Source organism: Phalangium opilio, unplaced genomic scaffold, assembly GCF_054372755.1.
Source record: "Phalangium opilio isolate 3A_F unplaced genomic scaffold, DU_Popi_V2 ptg000075l_1, whole genome shotgun sequence".
NCBI classification, from domain to species: domain Eukaryota; kingdom Metazoa; phylum Arthropoda; class Arachnida; order Opiliones; family Phalangiidae; genus Phalangium; species Phalangium opilio.
Genome location: NW_028324184.1, coordinates 2,463,436 through 2,484,360, shown reverse-complemented (window position 1 = coordinate 2,484,360; position 20,925 = coordinate 2,463,436). Strand labels below are relative to the sequence as shown.

The following is a 20,925-nucleotide window of genomic DNA, read 5'->3' as shown; positions in this document are numbered from 1 at the left end:
TCACCAGGCTCGTACGTTGGTGCCTTGCAGCGCTTCGCGTTGTACCGTTTGCGTTGCTGCTCTTGATCGTTTCGAATTCGTTCTATGGCCCGTTCGCGTCTTCTCATGACTTCATCGACAAATTCTTCTCTAAGTGCGCTTGAAACTTCGTTTCCCGCTGGGGCTCGAGAATGATAATTAAACAGTAAGGCAAATGGAGTCGTTTGAGTTGCCTTGTGGACGGTATTATTGAGTCCCCATTGAACTTGGGCCAATCTCACATCCCAGTCTTTTTCGTCCTCGCGTTCGCACAAGCTGGCGATAGAAGGTGTTAACGTTCGATTAAACCGCTCTACCTGTCCGTTCCCTCTAGGCGTAGCGGTTGCGTTCAAGACGTGGCTAATATTTGCAGTTTTGCAAAGCTGCCTAAAGTTTCCGCCTGTGTATGTCGTTCCCTGGTCTGTTATTAGCCTTTGTGGCGCTCCGAAAATGCCGATTATGTCCTCGAGAAATTGTCTTGCCGGGTTCATTCCGGCGTTTCGTACAGCTCTAAGAATACTGAATTTTGTGAACCCGTCGACAGCGACAATTAGGTACGTATTTCCTTTTAGACTTCGGACAAAAGGTCCCAAGTGATCCATATGGATCGTATGAAACGGCTCGCCCACTTTTCAATTGAGTGGAGCATTCCGGGTTGTTTTCCTGCTGGCTTTTTATTGTATAGACACGGCAAGCATGAGGCGATATACCGACGTACATATCTTTTCATGCGCGGAAACCAGTACTCAGACTTGATCTTTGAGTAAGTTTTATCTACAGAGAAGTGTCCGATATCGTCATGGCACGATTTCACGATTCTCCATCGCGCTCGTTCTGGAACAACCCATTGGTATTGCGATTCACCGTGACTAGTGTCTGGGTTTATACGAAATACTCGTCCTTGCTTGATTGCAAACTCAGTCTTTGTCTGTCGGTCAGACTTAGTCAAGTTAGTTGTTTTCAAAAGTTGCCGCTTAATCGTTTTTATGCGTTCATCTTGGTTCTGAGCGGCTATGAGCCAGTCTTCGGTCGAAAGCTGAAGGTTAAGTACTTCCAATCCCGGCGTGATGTCAGTGTCTTCCGGTTCATTAACGGGATACCTGCTCAATGCATCGACATGAGCCATACGGGCACGCGGTCGGTGTTCAATGTCGTACTTGAATTCCGCTAACTTCAAAAACCATCTTCCAATACGTGGTATTATGTTTTTCTTCACTTGAGTGTTTCTCATTGAATTGCAATTCGTTACAACTTTGAAAGTTTTTCCAATTAAAAACGTTCTAAACTTCTCCAAGGCCCATACGACAGCTAATGTTTCTAACTCGTACGAGTGGTACTTCTGTTCGTCTGTCGTCGTACATCGACTAGCATAGCAAATGGGATGTTTCGTTCTATCTGCTCCCACCTGCAAAAGTACAGCGCCAAGACCTCGTTGGGAGGCATCCGTGTGTATCTCCGTTTCTGCCATGGGATCGTACAAGCCCAGAACGGGTCTAGTTATTAGGCTTTCTTTTAAACGTTCAAAAGCCTGATCTTCTTTCATTTCCCATTTCCATGAGGTGTCCTTGCGTAACAGAGCGGTCAGCGGGCTTGCAATTTCAGCGAATCCCTTTACAAATCGGCGAAAATAACTTGCTAGTCCAAGAAACGCTCGAACTTCATGCACGTTTGTGGGACGGGGAAAATTGCGTACACAGTTGATCTTCTTTTCTCCCGGTTGAATTCCATCTTTACTGACTTCAAAGCCTAAGCAATCGATTCGGCTTTGTAGGAAAAAGCATTTCTTTCGGTTCAAGGTTAATCCGCTATTTCTTAATACTTCTAAGATTTGCCTTAGGTTTCCCAAACCTTCCTCGACGGTTACGCTAGGCAACAACAAATCGTCTAAGTAAGCCATAGCGATAGTGTATCGCAACGGCCCTAGAACATTATTCATCAAACGTTGGAAAATCGCAGGCCCATTTGTGATGCCAAAGGGCATGGCAAGAAATTCGTAATGGCCGTCGGGCGTCACAAAAGCTGTTTTGTCTCGCGATTGTTCTTCTACGGGGATCTGGTAGTATCCCGATGCCAGATCGAGAGTTGTAAAGAATTTATTCCCCTGTAGACGTTCAAGTTGATCATCAATCCTAGGCAACGGAAAAGCGTCTCTTTTAGTCAAACGGTTCAATGCGCGGTAATCGATACATATCCGATCTTCCCCATTTTTCTTTTTTACGAGAAGTATCGGACTTGCGTAAGGAGATGATGAGTCAACGATAATGTCACATTCTTTAAGTTCTGCTTTTTTTTTTCGAACTTTCTCCCGTTCTGCGTACGACAATCGGTAAGGACGAAAAGTAACGGGTTCGTTCGATGTTAACTCTATCTTCATTTCGGCCTTGGTTGTTCGTCCAATTTCCCGAAGACTTTCTGCAAAACAGTCTCGGAACGCGTTCAACAATGAGACAAGTTCGATTTTATCTTCCTCCGTGACGTCCGGTCCGATATTTATTTCTTCGATCCTGAAAGGTTTCAGCTTTTCATCGTTCAAGTGAAGAACAGTTTTCGTGCACGGTTCTTCACTCTCGTTCTGCTGGCAAACTTCTGCTCTAGCTATTTTCTGCCCTTTCTTAATCGTTATCTCTTGGTTGGAGACGTTCACTATAGGCATCACGCTATTTCCATTTTTATCGGTGGCTATAATGCTCCTTGGAATGCAATGTTCCCTCCCAGGATGCGCTCGTATTTGTGCATCGACGAAAAGTTCTCGTCCAATGGCTTCTCGATCGTTGGCCAGTAAATCAATATATCCAACGTGGTTGGCCGGTATAACTACGGCTTCCTTCGCCCAGAGATTTACTTTCTCTTTCGGCAAGATGGGAATCTTGATATTGGTTAAACAACCGTCCTCTTCTTCGTTATCGTTTTGTTCATTGAACAAGCGGATTGTTCCTTTTCGTTTAACCACCGTTACATGGGGTGTATCTGTCAAAGGTTGACCGATGAGTAAGGGTATTGTTTGGACATGATCATCCACTACGTAAATATTCACATTGGCGCTCGCTTGATCGACCTTTAGTTCTCCGCTCAGTACTCCGATGGGTAACGTTTTTCCCTGTCCATAACCGCTTATTACCGTTCCCTTGGGCGGTTTCTCGTACGTTAGGTTCATCTCTTCGGCGATAGACTTCTGTAGAGTAATACATTTGCTTCCCTGATCGACATATGATCGAACAGGTTTGTCGTTCAGCCATGCGTCCTTGAAATATTTTTCATTTGTTTGAGTGGGTTCACTCTTGGTGTCAACGTGACAGTTGGCGAGATTATTCGCTGATGGCGTTTCTTGTTTTCGGCGACAATGCTCGGTCGAATGTCCCGTTCTCTTACAGTGCGAACATCTAGGCTTTCTCTGTGGCTGGTCGCATTCCCGCGAGAGATGTCCGTATTCAAGACAATTGAAACAAAGGGAATCTCCTTTTGCGTTTATACTTGGTCTATACGGGCGGGTAGGTTTGAGGCGTTCACTGTTCTCTTCGTTGCGTTTTCGTTCTTTGTAGCGTTCTTCATTTCGTTCTGTCTTCTGGCCGGTCCTTGTTCTTTCTTCACTTCTCCACTTATCGTGCGAGTGGCTTACTGTCTTGTTGTGGCCTCGTTTGACCAATAAGCGACTTTCCTCGATCTTGCGAATACTATGCAGGAGTTCATGGGGTGAGTTGAATGACCTCGAACTAAGTGAAGTTGACATGCTCTCATCATTCAAACCGGCTATGATGTAGTCCATCATGGTTTGTTCGTTCAATCCTGCTAGGCGTGCCTTCGCTACCTTATCATGAAAATATTCATCCACGGGTTCGGCCGGGCCTCGTACACGGCGTTCCATTTCTTTCATAAGATGCATGGTTCCTTGAGGAGACGTGAACCAGTTCCTTAGTAGGACTTTCCATTCGGACCACGTGTGATCAACAGTGTTCAAGCTTTCGTACCATGTTTTCGCGGTACCTTGCAGTTTCGGCAATGCGTATCGAATTATAGCTTGTTCGTCCCAACTATACGTTCTAGCCACTTGTTTGACCTTTTTCAACCACATATCCACGGTCTGTTGGGGCTGTTTAGGATCAAACTCGGGTATCAGTTTCTCTGCGTCCTGATAGCTTCTAGTTGGTGTGCCTGCTGCTTGTTGCCCTTGTATGGCTGCTTCTACTGCCGCTTTAATAATGCCTTGAAGTTGATCTAATGGGAGAAACCCGGGTGGGGCAGCTTCCAGTCCATTCGTTCTTTGGTTTCGATTTCTATTCTATGGAGGCTGTTGGTACCTGTCCTCGCTATCGCTTTCGTTAGCGCTATTTTCTCGGGAGTTTTCCATTTCAAACAATGGTTGATTTACGCTTGCGTAGTCGTTCTCGTTCAGCGGACTCGTTTCGTTCTCGTTCAGCGGACTCGTTTCGTTCTCGTTCAGCGGACTCGTTTCGTTCTCGTTCAGCGGACTCGTTGCGTTCTCGTTCAACGGACTCGTTTCGTTCTCGTTCAACGGACTCGTTTCGTTCTCGTTCAGCGGACTCGTTTCGTTCTCGTTCAGCGGACTCGTTTCGTTCTCGTTCAGCGGACTCGTTTCGTTCTCGTTCAGCGGACTCGTTGCGTTCTCGTTCAGCGGACTCGTTTCGTTCTCGTTCAGCGGACTCGTTTCGTTCTGTGTCGGTTTTGTCGAACAACCGTAACAAGTTTCACATACACGTTTCGCTCTCACCCTCAAAGATCTTCTTGGTACAATATTGCTGTCCATATAAATTAATATTTCGTACTAGTACACAGAAAAAAATGTGTTAGGAAATTGAACACAATCCCTGAACATCTTCATGCAACACTCTCCTATACATGTTCAAAAATGAGAACATGTTCAAATAGAAATCTGTTCTTTTTTCTAATGCATTCAAGCCATTTTGTGTTTGATTTTGAACGTGTTTTTATTTAAGTGTTCTGCCTCTGAACATGTTAATTATGTAGAAAATGTGTTCAGGAGCTGAACACAATCCCTGAACACCTTCATGCGACTCTTTCTACTATACATGTTCAAAAATGAGCACATGTTCAAGTGAAAATATGTTCACTTTCTAATGTGTTCAAGACGATTTTTGTTTCGGTTTTGAACGTCTTTTACGTGTTAAGCATACACTCTAAGAAAATGGGGCGCGTTTTAACACCTTTAAAAGTAGTTTGGGGCCAAATTTGACATCATTACAGGTGTTCATTTACACCCCTGAAAGGGTTTAATAACACTTATGGAGCAATTGGTGCTATAAAATGGTGCAACAGAGGTGCAGTTTAACACCTTTTTAACTCTTATATCGAACTAAAACTTAATTTTTACTCTCACATGAGTGTTGTGCAATTCTTTAAAGGGTGCGGCATAGCACCTTTCAGAGTGTCGCATAACACCTTTCAGAGTGTCGCATAACACCTTTCAAAGTGTCGCATATCACCTTTCAGAGTGTCTCATAACACCTTAAAGAGTGGGTGGTTTATTAGCAATCAGTGGTATATTCACAGCAAGGTTCCACTTTGAGTTAAATTAAGAGGAAAGTTCTTACATGCAGAACTATACCGCTTTAAGCAATGCTTGCAGGGCCGGATTAAGAGGGGGGCGAGGGGGCACTGGCCCCCGGGCGCAAGTCTTGTTGGGGGCGCATAGAGTTAAACTATTCCCTCTTAGGGACATTTGCTGTTCTGTTTTTTTCGACTAAAGGGGGCGGCCCCCGGTGCAAAATTGCTTAATCCGGCCCTGAATGCTAGTTCTAGCATTCAGTGTGAAACTGCATAAAAGTTGGTAATTTTTACCGACTTAATAGCCTCTGAAAAAGGCAGAAAGTTTTTAATTACTATAATTTCATCGGGTATTAAGTTGGTTTTGGAGGCCATAATATCCAAGCAGTAGATATAAACGTTCTTGTTAAATTTAATAATCTCTTTTCACTAAGAATTTTTCGAGCACCAGAAACGCGTTTGACCTAATCTACTCTACAATATTTAAAAAAAAATTTCATTTTCTACTCTAATGATTCTCAAAATAAAGATAAGACATGTCACAAAAGTTGGCGTCTGTAGTCGCCCTACTAACATAGTCTCGTTTTTTTGTGTCGCACAATACTTTTAAGAGTATCGCTTAACACTTTCAAGAGTGCAGTAGCGTTGCTAGGGTTTGAAATTTGGGGGGAGGGGGGGTGGGGGGTTTAAGTTTATTATTCGTATATTAAAGATTTACAAACTTTTATTAATAAAGAGTACGGAACCGATCAGTTAGTGACTATGAGACAATTGTGGATGAAAGAATTTCACTCGTCTTTTATAAGTTCAGTTTCCGTTTGCTTTTAGTCCCCACTACTGTTTGATATTGAAATTCATCTCTACAAAGATGAAACTGAACGAAATTATCATAATAATTTTTTACACTATATTGCTACAAAATTTTAGGGGATACGAGCAATTTTTTAGTAGAATTTACGGATTATTTTAAGGGGGCTAACTTTGAAATTTTAGGGGCGCTAAAGCCCCCAAAAAGACTTAGCGACCCCACTGCAAGAGTGTCGCATGACGCTTTTAAGAGTGTCACCTAACACGTTTCAGAGTGTCGCCTAACACGTTTAGCAGTGTTTTACAAAAGTACAATACCCTCTGATTACGAATTTCTTTGTTAATTTTATTTAAAGGATAAAAATATATTCTTTCATGAATATCATCTTTAAAAAATGCTTAACAATCAAGTTTTTCAATAATTTTTTACTGTTTGTATTGACTTTAATATTAAAACATTAATGAAAATGAAAGACCTTATTTAAGAAACCCGCAGTACTATAATTTTCCATTTTTAATTTCAAAACGGTTTTAAAAAGTTTTATTTTACACCGAATTTACACCTTAAATTGGCCCCACAAAAACTCAAGGTAATAAAACTCTCTTTGGGTGTTTTTAGGTGTAAAAAAAGTGTTTTCTTAAATTACACTTCCCTTTCTTAGAGTGTACGAACATGTTAAGTACAGTCGCCGCAATTAAAAACTTTCTCTCTCGCGACGTCTTGTTTCAACAATAAGCCGCAAATTATTGATCTGATACAATTGATAAAAAAACTTATCGTATATTGTTGTTTTAATAAAGATTTGCGGCTTACTGTTGAAACAAGACGTCGCGAGAAAAAAAGGTTTTAATTGCGGCGACTGTACCTCTCTCATTCTAGAGTCCAAGAGAGATATGTACGAGAATTTCTTACTTGTAATTAATAATTAATAGGTATTACTGTACTGAGGTTTAAGTTATTTTGCTAGTAAAAGGACTATTAAGTATTGAAATATATTTTTGTCTTGTAATAGTTACTTAAAACTTACCCACAAAAAGGATTACACCTTTAATATTCTGAAGGGCCAAGGCTTAAAAATCCTGCCCAAAACTTATGTGCTGTTACTTTCGGGATCGGTTTTCTTATTAGCACATTAGCAGCAGTAAAGGTTGCAGACGAATTTTAGGGAATATTAAAATTTCCCAAACATAAGTAAATGCAATTGCAAAAATGCTTTGTCAGAGAGTTCGTCTCATCGTCTGCGCTTTGCCAAGAAACGTTTTCAAGGCGTATAGTTAAATTAAATTCGCATTCCAAATATTTATTATTTAAAAATATGCTTACCAGTCTGGTGATTATTTTAGAGGGGTCTAAGTTTGAAATTTGGGGGGGGGGGGAATAGGGGGCTTTACCCCCCCCCCCCCGAAAAAAAGGCCTAGCGACGCCACTGAATCATTGAATTGTATAATTACTTCAAGTTTAAATTCATTCCTGGGCGACAAAGAAAAACCATGGATATAAAGAATGCGCGTGAGGAAATAGGTTTTCACGCTATATGATAAGCAACTTCCTATCTCCGACGGGACCTTATTCGGTGTATACTCTGTTCCAGCTTTAGTCGTCAGCACGCACAAAGCTACGTTACATAGAGATCTAGCTTAGAGTGTGCTGAGAACCAAAGCTGGAACAGAGTATATATCGAATAAGCTTCGACGAAGTACGCCTTCAACTACAAGGTTTACAGAACATGAAAACAAATGATCGCGTTCGCTGTTCCTAAATTTTTAATGCGTTCATTGTGAAAGTGTTAAGATTTTGTGTTCAACTGTTACAATTTTTCCAAATAGAAACAAAAATTAGAAGTTGAACGCCAAAATTAAGCGAAGTGTTCAATAAATTACACTTTTTCATCACTTAAACATATCAAGAAACCAAAATCTGATTTTTGAACACAAAAATGTGTTCAAATCATTAACACACTTTTTTCTGTGTAATAATCCTTTTCGTTCTACGTTCTAACAGTTCGTTCATAGTCTTATCGTTTCTCATAACATTTCGAACTAACCAGATTCCGGTTTAGGGTATGGCTACGTGCCGTCCTAAGAAGACGTAATGGCGGTCACCACGCGTTCGTCAACGTGCTTGCATCAAAACAGCTCGTTCCATCTTCTTTTTTTTTATCTCGATCCTATTATTTAATTTGGTCTCTTTATCCAGTTCTTTATCCCACTTCTGAGATTTTAGCGTTTTTCTTGTGTTTATGTCAGGTGAAATGAGTGGAGGACGTTATTTAGATAGGAAAAAGATTTATTTAATGCATTAGTAACAGTCCGACAATTTCTAGAACGTTCGCGAGTAGTTAACCCACCGAAATATGGAGAGTTAATTAGGTCATTTAAGTGTGCCGCCAGCCTTCTAGCGCGCTAGACCCGCGCGTGTATACTCGCGTGTGTCTACACAGAAAAAAGTGTGTTAATGATTTGAACACATTTTTGTGTTCAAAAATCAGATTTTGGTTTCTTGATATGTTTAAGTGATGAAAAAGTGTAATTTATTGAACACTTCGCTTAATTTTGGCGTTCAACTTCTAATTTTTGTTTCTATTTGGAAAAATTGTAACAGTTGAACACAAAATCTTAACACTTTCACAATGAACGCATTAAAAATTTAGGAACAGCGAACGCGATCATTTGTTTTCATGTTCTGTAAACCTTGTAGTTGAAGGCGTACTTCGTCGAAGCTTATTCGATATATACTCTGTTCCAGCTTTGGTTCTCAGCACACTCTAAGCTAGATCTCTATGTAACGTAGCTTTGTGCGTGCTGACGACTAAAGCTGGAACAGAGTATACACCGAATAAGGTCCCGTCGGAGATAGGAAGTTGCTTATCATATAGCGTGAAAACCTATTTCCTCACGCGCATTCTTTATATCCATGGTTTTTCTTTGTCGCCCAGGAATGAATTTAAACTTGAAGTAATTATACAATTCAATGATTCAGTGGCGTCGCTAGGCCTTTTTTTCGGGGGGGGGGTAAAGCCCCCTATTCCCCCCCCCCCCCAAATTTCAAACTTAGACCCCTCTAAAATAATCACCAGACTGGTAAGCATATTTTTAAATAATAAATATTTGGAATGCGAATTTAATTTAACTATACGCCTTGAAAACGTTTCTTGGCAAAGCGCAGACGATGAGACGAACTCTCTGACAAAGCATTTTTGCAATTGCATTTACTTATGTTTGGGAAATTTTAATATTCCCTAAAATTCGTCTGCAACCTTTACTGCTGCTAATGTGCTAATAAGAAAACCGATCCCGAAAGTAACAGCACATACGTTTTGGGCAGGATTTTTAAGCCTTGGCCCTTCAGAATATTAAAGGTGTAATCCTTTTTGTGGGTAAGTTTTAAGTAACTATTACAAGACAAAAATATATTTCAATACTTAATAGTCCTTTTACTAGCAAAATAACTTAAACCTCAGTACAGTAATACCTATTAATTATTAATTACAAGTAAGAAATTCTCGTACATATCTCTCTTGGACTCTAGAATGAGAGAGGTACAGTCGCCGCAATTAAAACCTTTTTTTCTCGCGACGTCTTGTTTCAACAGTAAGCCGCAAATCTTTATTAAAACAACAATATACGATAAGTTTTTTTATCAATTGTATCAGATCAATAATTTGCGGCTTATTGTTGAAACAAGACGTCGCGAGAGAGAAAGTTTTTAATTGCGGCGACTGTACTTAACATGTTCGTACACTCTAAGAAAGGGAAGTGTAATTTAAGAAAACACTTTTTTTACACCTAAAAACACCCAAAGAGAGTTTTATTACCTTGAGTTTTTGTGGGGCCAATTTAAGGTGTAAATTCGGTGTAAAATAAAACTTTTTAAAACCGTTTTGAAATTAAAAATGGAAAATTATAGTACTGCGGGTTTCTTAAATAAGGTCTTTCATTTTCATTAATGTTTTAATATTAAAGTCAATACAAACAGTAAAAAATTATTGAAAAACTTGATTGTTAAGCATTTTTTAAAGATGATATTCATGAAAGAATATATTTTTATCCTTTAAATAAAATTAACAAAGAAATTCGTAATCAGAGGGTATTGTACTTTTGTAAAACACTGCTAAACGTGTTAGGCGACACTCTGAAACGTGTTAGGTGACACTCTTAAAAGCGTCATGCGACACTCTTGCAGTGGGGTCGCTAAGTCTTTTTGGGGGCTTTAGCGCCCCTAAAATTTCAAAGTTAGCCCCCTTAAAATAATCCGTAAATTCTACTAAAAAATTGCTCGTATCCCCTAAAATTTTGTAGCAATATAGTGTAAAAAATTATTATGATAATTTCGTTCAGTTTCATCTTTGTAGAGATGAATTTCAATATCAAACAGTAGTGGGGACTAAAAGCAAACGGAAACTGAACTTATAAAAGACGAGTGAAATTCTTTCATCCACAATTGTCTCATAGTCACTAACTGATCGGTTCCGTACTCTTTATTAATAAAAGTTTGTAAATCTTTAATATACGAATAATAAACTTAAACCCCCCACCCCCTCCCCCCAAATTTCAAACCCTAGCAACGCTACTGCACTCTTGAAAGTGTTAAGCGATACTCTTAAAAGTATTGTGCGACACAAAAAAACGAGACTATGTTAGTAGGGCGACTACAGACGCCAACTTTTGTGACATGTCTTATCTTTATTTTGAGAATCATTAGAGTAGAAAATGAAATTTTTTTTTAAATATTGTAGAGTAGATTAGGTCAAACGCGTTTCTGGTGCTCGAAAAATTCTTAGTGAAAAGAGATTATTAAATTTAACAAGAACGTTTATATCTACTGCTTGGATATTATGGCCTCCAAAACCAACTTAATACCCGATGAAATTATAGTAATTAAAAACTTTCTGCCTTTTTCAGAGGCTATTAAGTCGGTAAAAATTACCAACTTTTATGCAGTTTCACACTGAATGCTAGAACTAGCATTCAGGGCCGGATTAAGCAATTTTGCACCGGGGGCCGCCCCCTTTAGTCGAAAAAAACAGAACAGCAAATGTCCCTAAGAGGGAATAGTTTAACTCTATGCGCCCCCAACAAGACTTGCGCCCGGGGGCCAGTGCCCCCTCGCCCCCCTCTTAATCCGGCCCTGCAAGCATTGCTTAAAGCGGTATAGTTCTGCATGTAAGAACTTTCCTCTTAATTTAACTCAAAGTGGAACCTTGCTGTGAATATACCACTGATTGCTAATAAACCACCCACTCTTTAAGGTGTTATGAGACACTCTGAAAGGTGATATGCGACACTTTGAAAGGTGTTATGCGACACTCTGAAAGGTGTTATGCGACACTCTGAAAGGTGCTATGCCGCACCCTTTAAAGAATTGCACAACACTCATGTGAGAGTAAAAATTAAGTTTTAGTTCGATATAAGAGTTAAAAAGGTGTTAAACTGCACCTCTGTTGCACCATTTTATAGCACCAATTGCTCCATAAGTGTTATTAAACCCTTTCAGGGGTGTAAATGAACACCTGTAATGATGTCAAATTTGGCCCCAAACTACTTTTAAAGGTGTTAAAACGCGCCCCATTTTCTTAGAGTGTATGCTTAACACGTAAAAGACGTTCAAAACCGAAACAAAAATCGTCTTGAACACATTAGAAAGTGAACATATTTTCACTTGAACATGTGCTCATTTTTGAACATGTATAGTAGAAAGAGTCGCATGAAGGTGTTCAGGGATTGTGTTCAGCTCCTGAACACATTTTCTACATAATTAACATGTTCAGAGGCAGAACACTTAAATAAAAACACGTTCAAAATCAAACACAAAATGGCTTGAATGCATTAGAAAAAAGAACAGATTTCTATTTGAACATGTTCTCATTTTTGAACATGTATAGGAGAGTGTTGCATGAAGATGTTCAGGGATTGTGTTCAATTTCCTAACACATTTTTTTCTGTGTGTCGCTTAAATCGTTTCCTATTGAATAATGTAGACGTTAGATTTAGGCTTATTCGATCTAAACCAGAGTTTTGCGTAATATCGAAAGAAGCCGCTGATAAGAAATATAAAGTGGTTATCGATAATGCCTCATTGTACGTTAAAAGACTAAAAATAAATCCCGAAATAATGTTAGCCCACGCTACGGTATTAGAGCAAACCAGCGCCATCTATCCTTTGAATCAAACAGTCGTGAAAACCTTTTCAATTCCAGCTGGAATGAACGACGTTAATCGAGAAAACGTCTTCTTAGGTAAAATACCTCAAAGAGTAATCATAGGTCTAGTTCGAACCTCGGCCTTTAATGGTAATCATTCTTTAAACCCCTTTAATTTTGAAACCTTTGATCTTAATTACCTATCCGTCAACGTCGGTACCGATACCTATCCTTCGGAAGCCTTTACGCCTGATTACGAAAACAATCTATACACTCGAGAGTACATGTCGTTATTCACCTCTCTAAACACATACAGAAAAAACAAGGGAAATTTTATCACGTACGAAGAGTACAAAAAAGGTTACGCTTTGTATTGCCTAGATTTAAGCCCGGATGAAAATGCGGGGGCTAGTCATCTTTCTTTGCCCCGACAAGGAAATCTACGTATCAATATGAAATTTAAAAACAATTTACCACACAATGTCACGTGCATAATTTATTCCGAATTTGAAAATTCTATCATGATAACTAGGGATCGCTCGGTGTTATTTAATCCCGAGTAAAAAGGCTCTATATAACCTCTGATTTAAGAAGCATTCTCTCATAACCGGTTAGAGATGAATCAAGTACACTACCTATCGGAGAAGCAAAACATTTACGTTGGAAGCGGAATTCTTCCCGTCTTCAATGTCAAACGACTCGATACTAAAACCGAAGCGTCTTTCGACAGTTGTATTTGGAATAGTATATGGACTTTCGAAGCGGATATTGACGCTTTCTTTAACGGAATAACGGGACGATTTCTGACTTGGTTAGTTGACGGTACTCAGAGAGTTAAGCTAGAATGCTTCGTATGTCAGAGAGGAAAAATAGTTGATATTCGTCAATATATTAGAGGATCGAATAATAGATATAATATTCTATTCTCAACATCGAAAGGATTTTCATTAAATAAAGACAGTTGGTTAAGGTTAAAGAACTTGAAAAATGTTATTGGTAGCGAATTAAAGCGAAAAGAAGAGGCCAGAGAAATAATGAAGAAAATTATCTTGGACAGTTTGACCAATATTTTATTTAATTTCACTGATTCGTGCGAAAATATCAGCTGTCACAACGAAATCGCCCACGATATCACTTGTTTACCCACGGATACTAATTGGAGCGAGAGAGTGGAGAAAAACCTAATTAGAGCTATTCCGTTGCTTAACTACGAAAGAATTCTAGAATCCTTTGTCGAGGAATACGGAGATTACGAAGACGACGTCTCAATTTTATTTAACGATATTCTCGGAAACTTTGTCGGTCTAAAAACTGAACTAATGTACGGTTAAAATATATGTCACTCTTATCTCGCGTGTATTGGGTCATGGATTACTCTAAGGCGTCTGAAAATATTCCGAGAGGATTTGAAATCGTTGGAATGCGTTACCTCGGAGAAGAGCAAAATGAATTTAATATCGAAATTACTCGATAAACGGTGCCAAGGGACCAGGAGATATTCGCCAGAGAACAACCACTACCGAAGCTAATGTCCTAAATGATCCAGTGTTTAATGACGTATCTATTTAAAATATATTCTTGGAAATTTTGTCGGTCTAAAAACAATGTATTGTTAATTTTTAAGTAACCGAATAAAATATAAATTACTCTTATTGTTGCGTTTCCTATACCTACGTTATATATCAATTTTTTTTTCCTTATTTTAAAAAAATATTCCAGAAAATTGTATCTCTCCCTCTTATATAATACCCTACAACTACGTTATATTATCAGATATCATTTTCGATCTTGTTTAGAAAAAATGTCTCTCTCAAACGCGTACTACGACCCCGAAAATCCCTCCTCTTTTTCCGGATTGGATAAATTAACGAAAGGAGTTCCTCAGTCTTCGAGGAAAGAAGTTGAGAGTTTTCTATTAAAACAACCCACTTATACTATTCATCGTTATCGTCGATTAAAGTTTCCTCGCAATAAAATTACAGTGACATCTATGGATGAGACTCATCAGGCTGATTTAATAGTTTTAGATAAACTTTCCAGATACAACAAGGGTATGAAATATTTGTTAAGTAATATAGATGTTTTGAGTAAATACGCCTACGTTATACCTATTAAAAACAAGACTTCCGCGGAAGTTATAAGAGCTTTTAAAATAATACATAAAGATGTTGTACCCACGAATATAAATACGGACGCTGGCTCTGAATTTTTAGCTAAACCAGTTCAGCAATATTTTAAAGAGAAAGGTATTCACCACTACGTAGCTTACGGGAATAAAAAAATTGCGATCTGCGAGAGATTTAACAGAACGGTTCAAGAGAAAATACACAAATTCATAACTAGCGCTGATACTCGTAGCTATCTGAGTGCGTTACCAAAAATAGTTAAGGCTTACAATCACTCGATACACCGCTCAACTGGTATCGCGCCAGTCAATGTTAATCTACAAAATGAGCATAAGGTGTGGTACCGTCTTTTCGGTACCATTAAACCTGGGACAAAACCAAAGCTAAAAGAAGGTGATTTAGTAAGGTTGAGTAAATTTGAAAAAACCTTTTCAAAGGGATATAAAGGCTACTTTACAAAAGAGATCTTTATTATTGATAAGGTTTTATACCGTAATCCTCCAGTATACGTCGTTAAAGACAAAAATAACGAGATAATTAAAGGAACGTTTTACGAATACGAACTATCTAAAGTGATATGAATACGTTACAAATAAATCAAATATTATCATGCGACCAGAGGACAAAACCCTACTACCTAGGTACTTTTCCTAGAGACATGCTTCCCAGGAAACCTAGAAAGAAGAAATTTTGTTTTGTTCTGAACACGGAGAGAGCCGAGGATCCTGGACTTCATTGGGTAGCCATTTACGTTGAAAACAATGAAGGTAATTTTTTCTGCAGCTACGGGCAGAGCCCGGATACGTATAAAATTAACCTGGCCAAATACGCGTCCAGATGGATCTATAACGATAAATTAATTCAAGATATGTTCTCCCTTTGTTGCGGACCTCATTGTATATTCTTCCTTATTCAAAGATGTCTGGGAAATTCGTTTCATAGAGTTCTGAAAATGTATGAAAATAAAACGGAAATTAACGACGCCTTATCTTTATGGAATATCTGCCTTCACTTGTTAAGACATAGATATGAAAAATGTAACCAATAAAATATTAAAGTTGTAATGTTTAATAATCAGATACACTTGTATTGAATGCGAGAATAAAAATATTTATTATTCGATTATAATTTTTTATATAAATTGTAATTATCATGCTTTTATATAAATTGTAATTATCATGCTTTTATATATAATCAGATACAAGCTTTTTTATATACTCAAATACATGCTTTTATATAATCAGATACGTGTTTTTCAATATAATGAGTTAGATGCTTTTAATGTAATAATCATTATTAAGGTTATTTTTTTGCCTTTCTATAAGTTACCCATTCGATCTTAGATTCGGGCTTTTGAAGTTCTTTCAAACTAGCTTCGCGATCTTTTTTTATTTTGGCTTGTGTAGGGTACGGTTTTGATTTCGTAGATGGAATTTTCGCGAGTCTTTTTTTCGGCGAAGTCTCATCGTTAGGGTTAAGTTTCCGGAACTTTGAACCAGAAGCGCCCTTCGTTGATAAGGCCTGTTGAGACGTCACGGGCTGATTCGGTACCATGGGTGTTAAAACTGGCATACTCGGCGTTTGAGACGTCCCGGACTGTTTCGGTACCACGGGTCCCATGGGTGTTAAAATTGGCATACTGGTCGTTCGAGAGAGAGACGCTGGCGTAGTAAACGATATCGCCGGTGTTTGACCCATTGCTGTACTACTCATTATAGGCTGTGGGGTAGTCAGACTCGAGGAGATATTAAAAGGGACACTTTGGGGAGGGGTAGCGACATTAGTAGGGACAATTTGGGAGGGGGTAGAGATATTAATAGGTATATTCTGGATAGGGGTTGGCCACGATGGAGGAATCCAAGACGAGGATGAAGGACTTAGAGGCTGTATTTTACTCGACACTCCGGGTGCTGGAAAAGACGAACTCGTTGTAGGTGGCAAGATAGTAACGCTTGGTGGCTCCGCTAAACTCTTTAAAGATAAATATTTCTGAAGAGTTAAAAGGTACTCCTTCAATTTTTCCTCGGCAGAACCAGGTTTTCTCAGTACCTCTTTAATGGCGTTGTCTAAACTGTTAACTTCCTTTTGATTGTCCGTCAGTAAAGCCGCTGGTACTAAAACGCACTTTTTCATTATCTAGTAAAGACCGAAGCTATTGTCGGTATTAACATTGAAAGCAACGCCGGCCAGAATCCTCCTACCTGTTTAATTAACACCTGTCGCCTCTTTTTGTCGCTTAAACCTCTCTTGGATAAATACCTTATAACGTTTTTGTAACGTTGAAGTCTTTTCTTTTTATGTCGATTCAATGGAATACCTCCGTTCTTCAAATTATAACAAATACCGCTTATACAATCCAATTGGGGTCGCGTACACTTTGATATTAAAAGTTTTCTTTGTTTCACACCGCTTTTACGCAAGAGATTTAAAAAGGGTAATTGATTCCTAACCGACACGGGTAAAGGCATGTCTCGAAATGAGGTTAAATAAATTGAGATTTATATTTTATGGATTATTATTTTCTAACGTAGATTACCATCAGTCCTTCATTGGGGAATATATTGGACCTAAGTCTTAAACTATTATCGGTACTTTGTTTTAGATCTATTAAGATATAAGAATACGCTTTTTCGGTACACTCTTCGTACGCTTCCGTTAGGCGTTTGGTGTCTGTAGGAAAAAGCTGACGACTTAAATAGCGAACCTGGTTATTATCCCTAGGATTTTTAAACATAACGATATAAGAACAGTTCAATGATATATTTCTAGAATATTTACCTGGATTAAAGACATTTTGAGACAGCAGCACGATGCTTAAAGATAAATGATGACTCCCGACACAAAAAAGATTACTTATAAACTCCTGTTTGGTACAGGTGTTAGCTAGATCGTCTAGGATTAAAAGATTATTTATTCTCTTATCAAAAAAATCAGAATCATTAGGAATTAGTCCTTCGTGGAATTCAATAGGCAAAAAGAGTTTCAGTTCATCAAAAATGTCCTGATAAACGCTATAGCAATAGACTATTCTATCAGGAGGTTTGTCCATGATAATGTCTTTATATTTGAGTAAATTTATTACCCACGTTGTTTTCCCCGAGCTGCTTGGACCAGCCAGTAAAATGGTCATCGGTGTTTCTAAGCGGAGGCGATACTCTAACCCGTTCTCCATTTTTAAAACGTTCTCTAATATCGTCTATGAACTCGTAGTTGACTCGATCTTCGTACGGTATCACTCTCACTTTAACAAGGTGGGAAAACGTGACCCGATGTTTAGTGGTCCGTTTTCTCATTTGACGTGGCAGACGGGTCTTGATGATTTAAATATCTTTAACATATAAGCCCAAAAACTAGATAAGGAAGGTACTTGCCATTGGAACTTTACATTTTAGAAGAATAACATCAATTTTTAGGGTACCCTCAAGTATAAGATTACGCTTAGACTGCGCCACCTTTTCAATACTAGCTAGTAACCGATCAGAAGTTAATTCATTTATAGCCATGAATCTTAAATTGATAGGGTTCTCTAAAGCGTCAGAGCTCAGGGCGAATCTTATTAAATTATATTCTTCAGCATTTCGCGTAACATGAGTTATGAGAGAATTCAAAATTTGGGAAAGTTGATCGTGAATATTTATTAATTTAAGTTCTTCTAAGTTGCGGAATTTAACGTTATATTCGGTTGTAACGCATCTATATTTCCTAGATACACGGTTTGATGTTTTATCTATCGTATAATATAGCTCTGGTCGAAAATTAGTAGATAAATCGACTGGTTTAACCTCATCGTCTGACCATGAAGTGTCCGACGATGAAGTGTCCGACATTTTTTAGCGGGAAAGCACTTCAAATCTATATTTCTTTCCGAAAGCAAATGAATACCAATTTTCCCAGAAATTTAATGATCCAATGAAAAAATATTTAGTACTCACCAATCTTAAAAACTATAGTTGATAGTATCGTTATTTCGACACGAATGAATTTCATCCGTTAATACCGCGCTTTTATATATTTTAACCGTTAGAACTCACCTTCTATTTAGATCTTGGAACACTGTTACGATTAATATCTTCCCCGATAAAACCGTTTTCGAAGAGATGATTATAGAACCGTATGGGAGAAAGAGAAAGCGTGGGCGTTACTAACCAATAATAAAACCCAGGCTTTTTCCTTCTCCTCAATGGAACCTTTTCTGGTTACGAGGCTCGAACCGTAAAAATGAATCCATTGTTAAGATATTTAAATAGCACCAAGTTGGAGCGGAGCCTGTATGTGATTAACTGTTAGAACGCATCTTCTATTGTAGGTCTTGGAACAGTGTTACGGTTAATGTCTTCCCCGATAAAACCGTGTTCGAAGGGATAATTATTTGAGGGACTATGCCAATCAGTAGTTTGTTCGCAATCGTCAGCATCTTTTAATGAGAATAATGGTTGTAAAATGCAGTTGGAACACCAGCTTTTATTATAGTTCCAGATATAATTGCGTAGCACGTCTTTACTATTAACCTGATAGTGATCAGTTACTTGTTCATATTTAGCGTTTAAACAATCGTTTAAACTATGATGAAAATAGCAAGCGGGACATATTCGTCTATAATTTTGCGGGCAACCACAATAGCATATTTTTACGTAATATTGGTAATGTAAATGATTTTGTTCATTTGATAAGATAAATGGTGGCGTTTCTATCCGGTTGCGATGCACTAGTTCAAATTCTTCGAACGTTAAGGGACTGAATTCGTCGAACACTATTTCTCTCTCTATAGACGATTTTGATATACTTATATCCAAATCTTCGAAAGTTCCAGGTGCTCGATGTTTATCTACTTCGGCGGCTTTAAAAAAGACTGATTCTATGTGTCCCCAAAAGGTTTTCGGTATGAAATTTTTTACATCGTTAAAATTAAAATATCTTTCATTATGAAACTTATATTTAAAAACATGCATTAAATTATTTATAGCGATATCTTGTAAAGATATTACTTTAACGTCTTCTATTTTTTGTTTTTTTCTCGGGGATTCTATTATATTTTCTTCTTCCATTTCGGTCTCTTACTTTGATTCGCTGTATAAAATAACTATTTCCCTTTTACTAAATTTTCCAGTCCATTTGAAAAAGTACAAAGTACTCACCTTTTTATAGAAATGTGTTATCGCAAATTGTTAGTAAAGTATTTTTTCGGTACGAATGAATCTCGTCCTTTAAGTCTGATCTTTTATACTAAATGAGCGTTGTCTTTTCTAGCTTTAAGTCAAAGATATCTATCCTTTAATGTAAGGGTATGAATAGCTCTTTCTGATTACACTTAAGCGGAGTCATATTACTTATTATCGCTACTGTGGGGGTATGGATTCAATAATATTAATTTTTTTAAACCTTCAACCATATCTGCTTCTCTTTAGTTTTATCCAACTAGTTCGAGTGAAACCTTGGGTCAAGATTAAACTTAGTTATAAACAATTTATAAAATTTTCCCATCGCCGATGAACGCCTTTATTTTTTCATCATTATATCTGTACATATACAGTGATATTAAATTTCATCTTTTATTTTTCCAAGTCTTCAACCATATCTCTTTATTTTATCCAACTTGTTCATTTATAACCATAGGGCTAAATTTTGTTATCGACAATTTATAACTAACTTGTCCTATCGCCGAAAAAAGACCTTTATTTACGTTATTATATATGATAAATAGGGATTCTCTTCAACACAGCGCTGTCAATACCATTAAACGTATTCGCGACATCTTGTTTAGTCAATTTTCTGATAGTAATATCTTTCTAGCGCAATGACCGAGTAACGGATAATATGTAGGAGTAAAGAAAATTGTCTCGAGTGAAATTCGAGACGTTAACAGATAATACATAAGCGAACACTCTCTTAAGTCTGGCGATTACGTCATGACTAAAGACAAGTACAGACACGTCCTAAAAACCCCTAAACAATTAACAAAGACCTAATCAATTGACGGTTATAGAATAGATTACATTAACGACTACCGGGAAATAAAAAGGATAAATATTCCTCGTAGATACTATCGAGAGTCCCTAATTTCCTCAATTCTTCCCGTAAACATTTTATAAAGTCATTTCCGTAAAATTCGGCTTTTTCTTCTAAACACAATGGCGCCGGTGAATCCGTTTCCGGGGCTTTGGCTCTTGTTTGATTTATACCGTGACCCAATCGGGTAAATAAAAGTCCGTCATCTAAATCCTCCAAAATAATGTCACTACTATCAAATATTAATCGCTTCAAAATTTCCACCTGATTCTGGTATTCGATATCTTGATGTTCAGGAGGTTTATCTT

At 38.0% G+C, this 20,925-nt stretch overlaps 3 protein-coding genes and 1 long non-coding RNA gene across 8 annotated transcripts; 1 reads left to right on the top strand and 3 right to left on the bottom strand.

The window, feature by feature from the left end:
* Positions 1-692: 692 nt before the first annotated feature.
* On the bottom strand, positions 693-4,087 carry LOC149658787 (uncharacterized). The gene is made up of 2 exons (XM_089844131.1): positions 797-4,087; positions 693-740 (listed from the first exon to the last, which is right to left on the bottom strand). Exons 1-2 carry the CDS (start codon positions 4,085-4,087, stop codon positions 693-695), a joined length of 3,339 nt encoding a protein of 1,112 aa, XP_089700257.1.
* A 202-nt stretch (positions 4,088-4,289) lies between these two features.
* Positions 4,290-7,725, bottom strand: LOC149658786 (uncharacterized). Of its 3 annotated transcripts, none has more exons than XM_089844425.1 (2): positions 7,374-7,725; positions 4,290-7,309 (listed from the first exon to the last, which is right to left on the bottom strand). In XM_089844425.1, exon 2 carries the CDS (start codon positions 4,778-4,780, stop codon positions 4,295-4,297), a length of 486 nt encoding a protein of 161 aa, XP_089700551.1. In that variant the 5' UTR covers positions 4,781-7,309; positions 7,374-7,725; the 3' UTR covers positions 4,290-4,294. The 3 variants fall into 3 exon arrangements, with proteins under 3 accessions (XP_089700551.1, XP_089700549.1, XP_089700548.1); XM_089844423.1 differs by having other exon boundaries at positions 4,290-7,589; positions 7,670-7,716; XM_089844422.1 differs by having other exon boundaries at positions 4,290-7,584; positions 7,670-7,716.
* A 1,654-nt stretch (positions 7,726-9,379) lies between these two features.
* On the top strand, positions 9,380-10,421 carry LOC149658785 (uncharacterized). The gene is made up of 2 exons (XR_016369944.1): positions 9,380-9,426; positions 9,512-10,421. It is a non-coding gene; the product is annotated as an uncharacterized LOC149658785 (long non-coding RNA).
* Positions 10,422-15,897: 5,476 nt separating this feature from the next.
* LOC149658784 (uncharacterized) lies at positions 15,898-17,706 on the bottom strand. Of its 3 annotated transcripts, XM_089844495.1 has the most exons (4): positions 17,390-17,706; positions 16,813-17,328; positions 16,661-16,747; positions 15,898-16,582 (listed from the first exon to the last, which is right to left on the bottom strand). In XM_089844495.1, the coding sequence occupies exons 2-4, from the start codon at positions 17,077-17,079 to the stop codon at positions 15,914-15,916; spliced, it is 1,023 nt and encodes a 340-aa protein (XP_089700621.1). In that variant the 5' UTR covers positions 17,080-17,328; positions 17,390-17,706; the 3' UTR covers positions 15,898-15,913. The 3 variants fall into 3 exon arrangements, with proteins under 3 accessions (XP_089700621.1, XP_089700619.1, XP_089700620.1); XM_089844493.1 differs by having other exon boundaries at positions 15,898-16,747; XM_089844494.1 differs by lacking the exon at positions 17,390-17,706 and having other exon boundaries at positions 15,898-16,747; positions 16,813-17,353.
* Between the last annotated feature and the right edge of the window lie 3,219 nt (positions 17,707-20,925).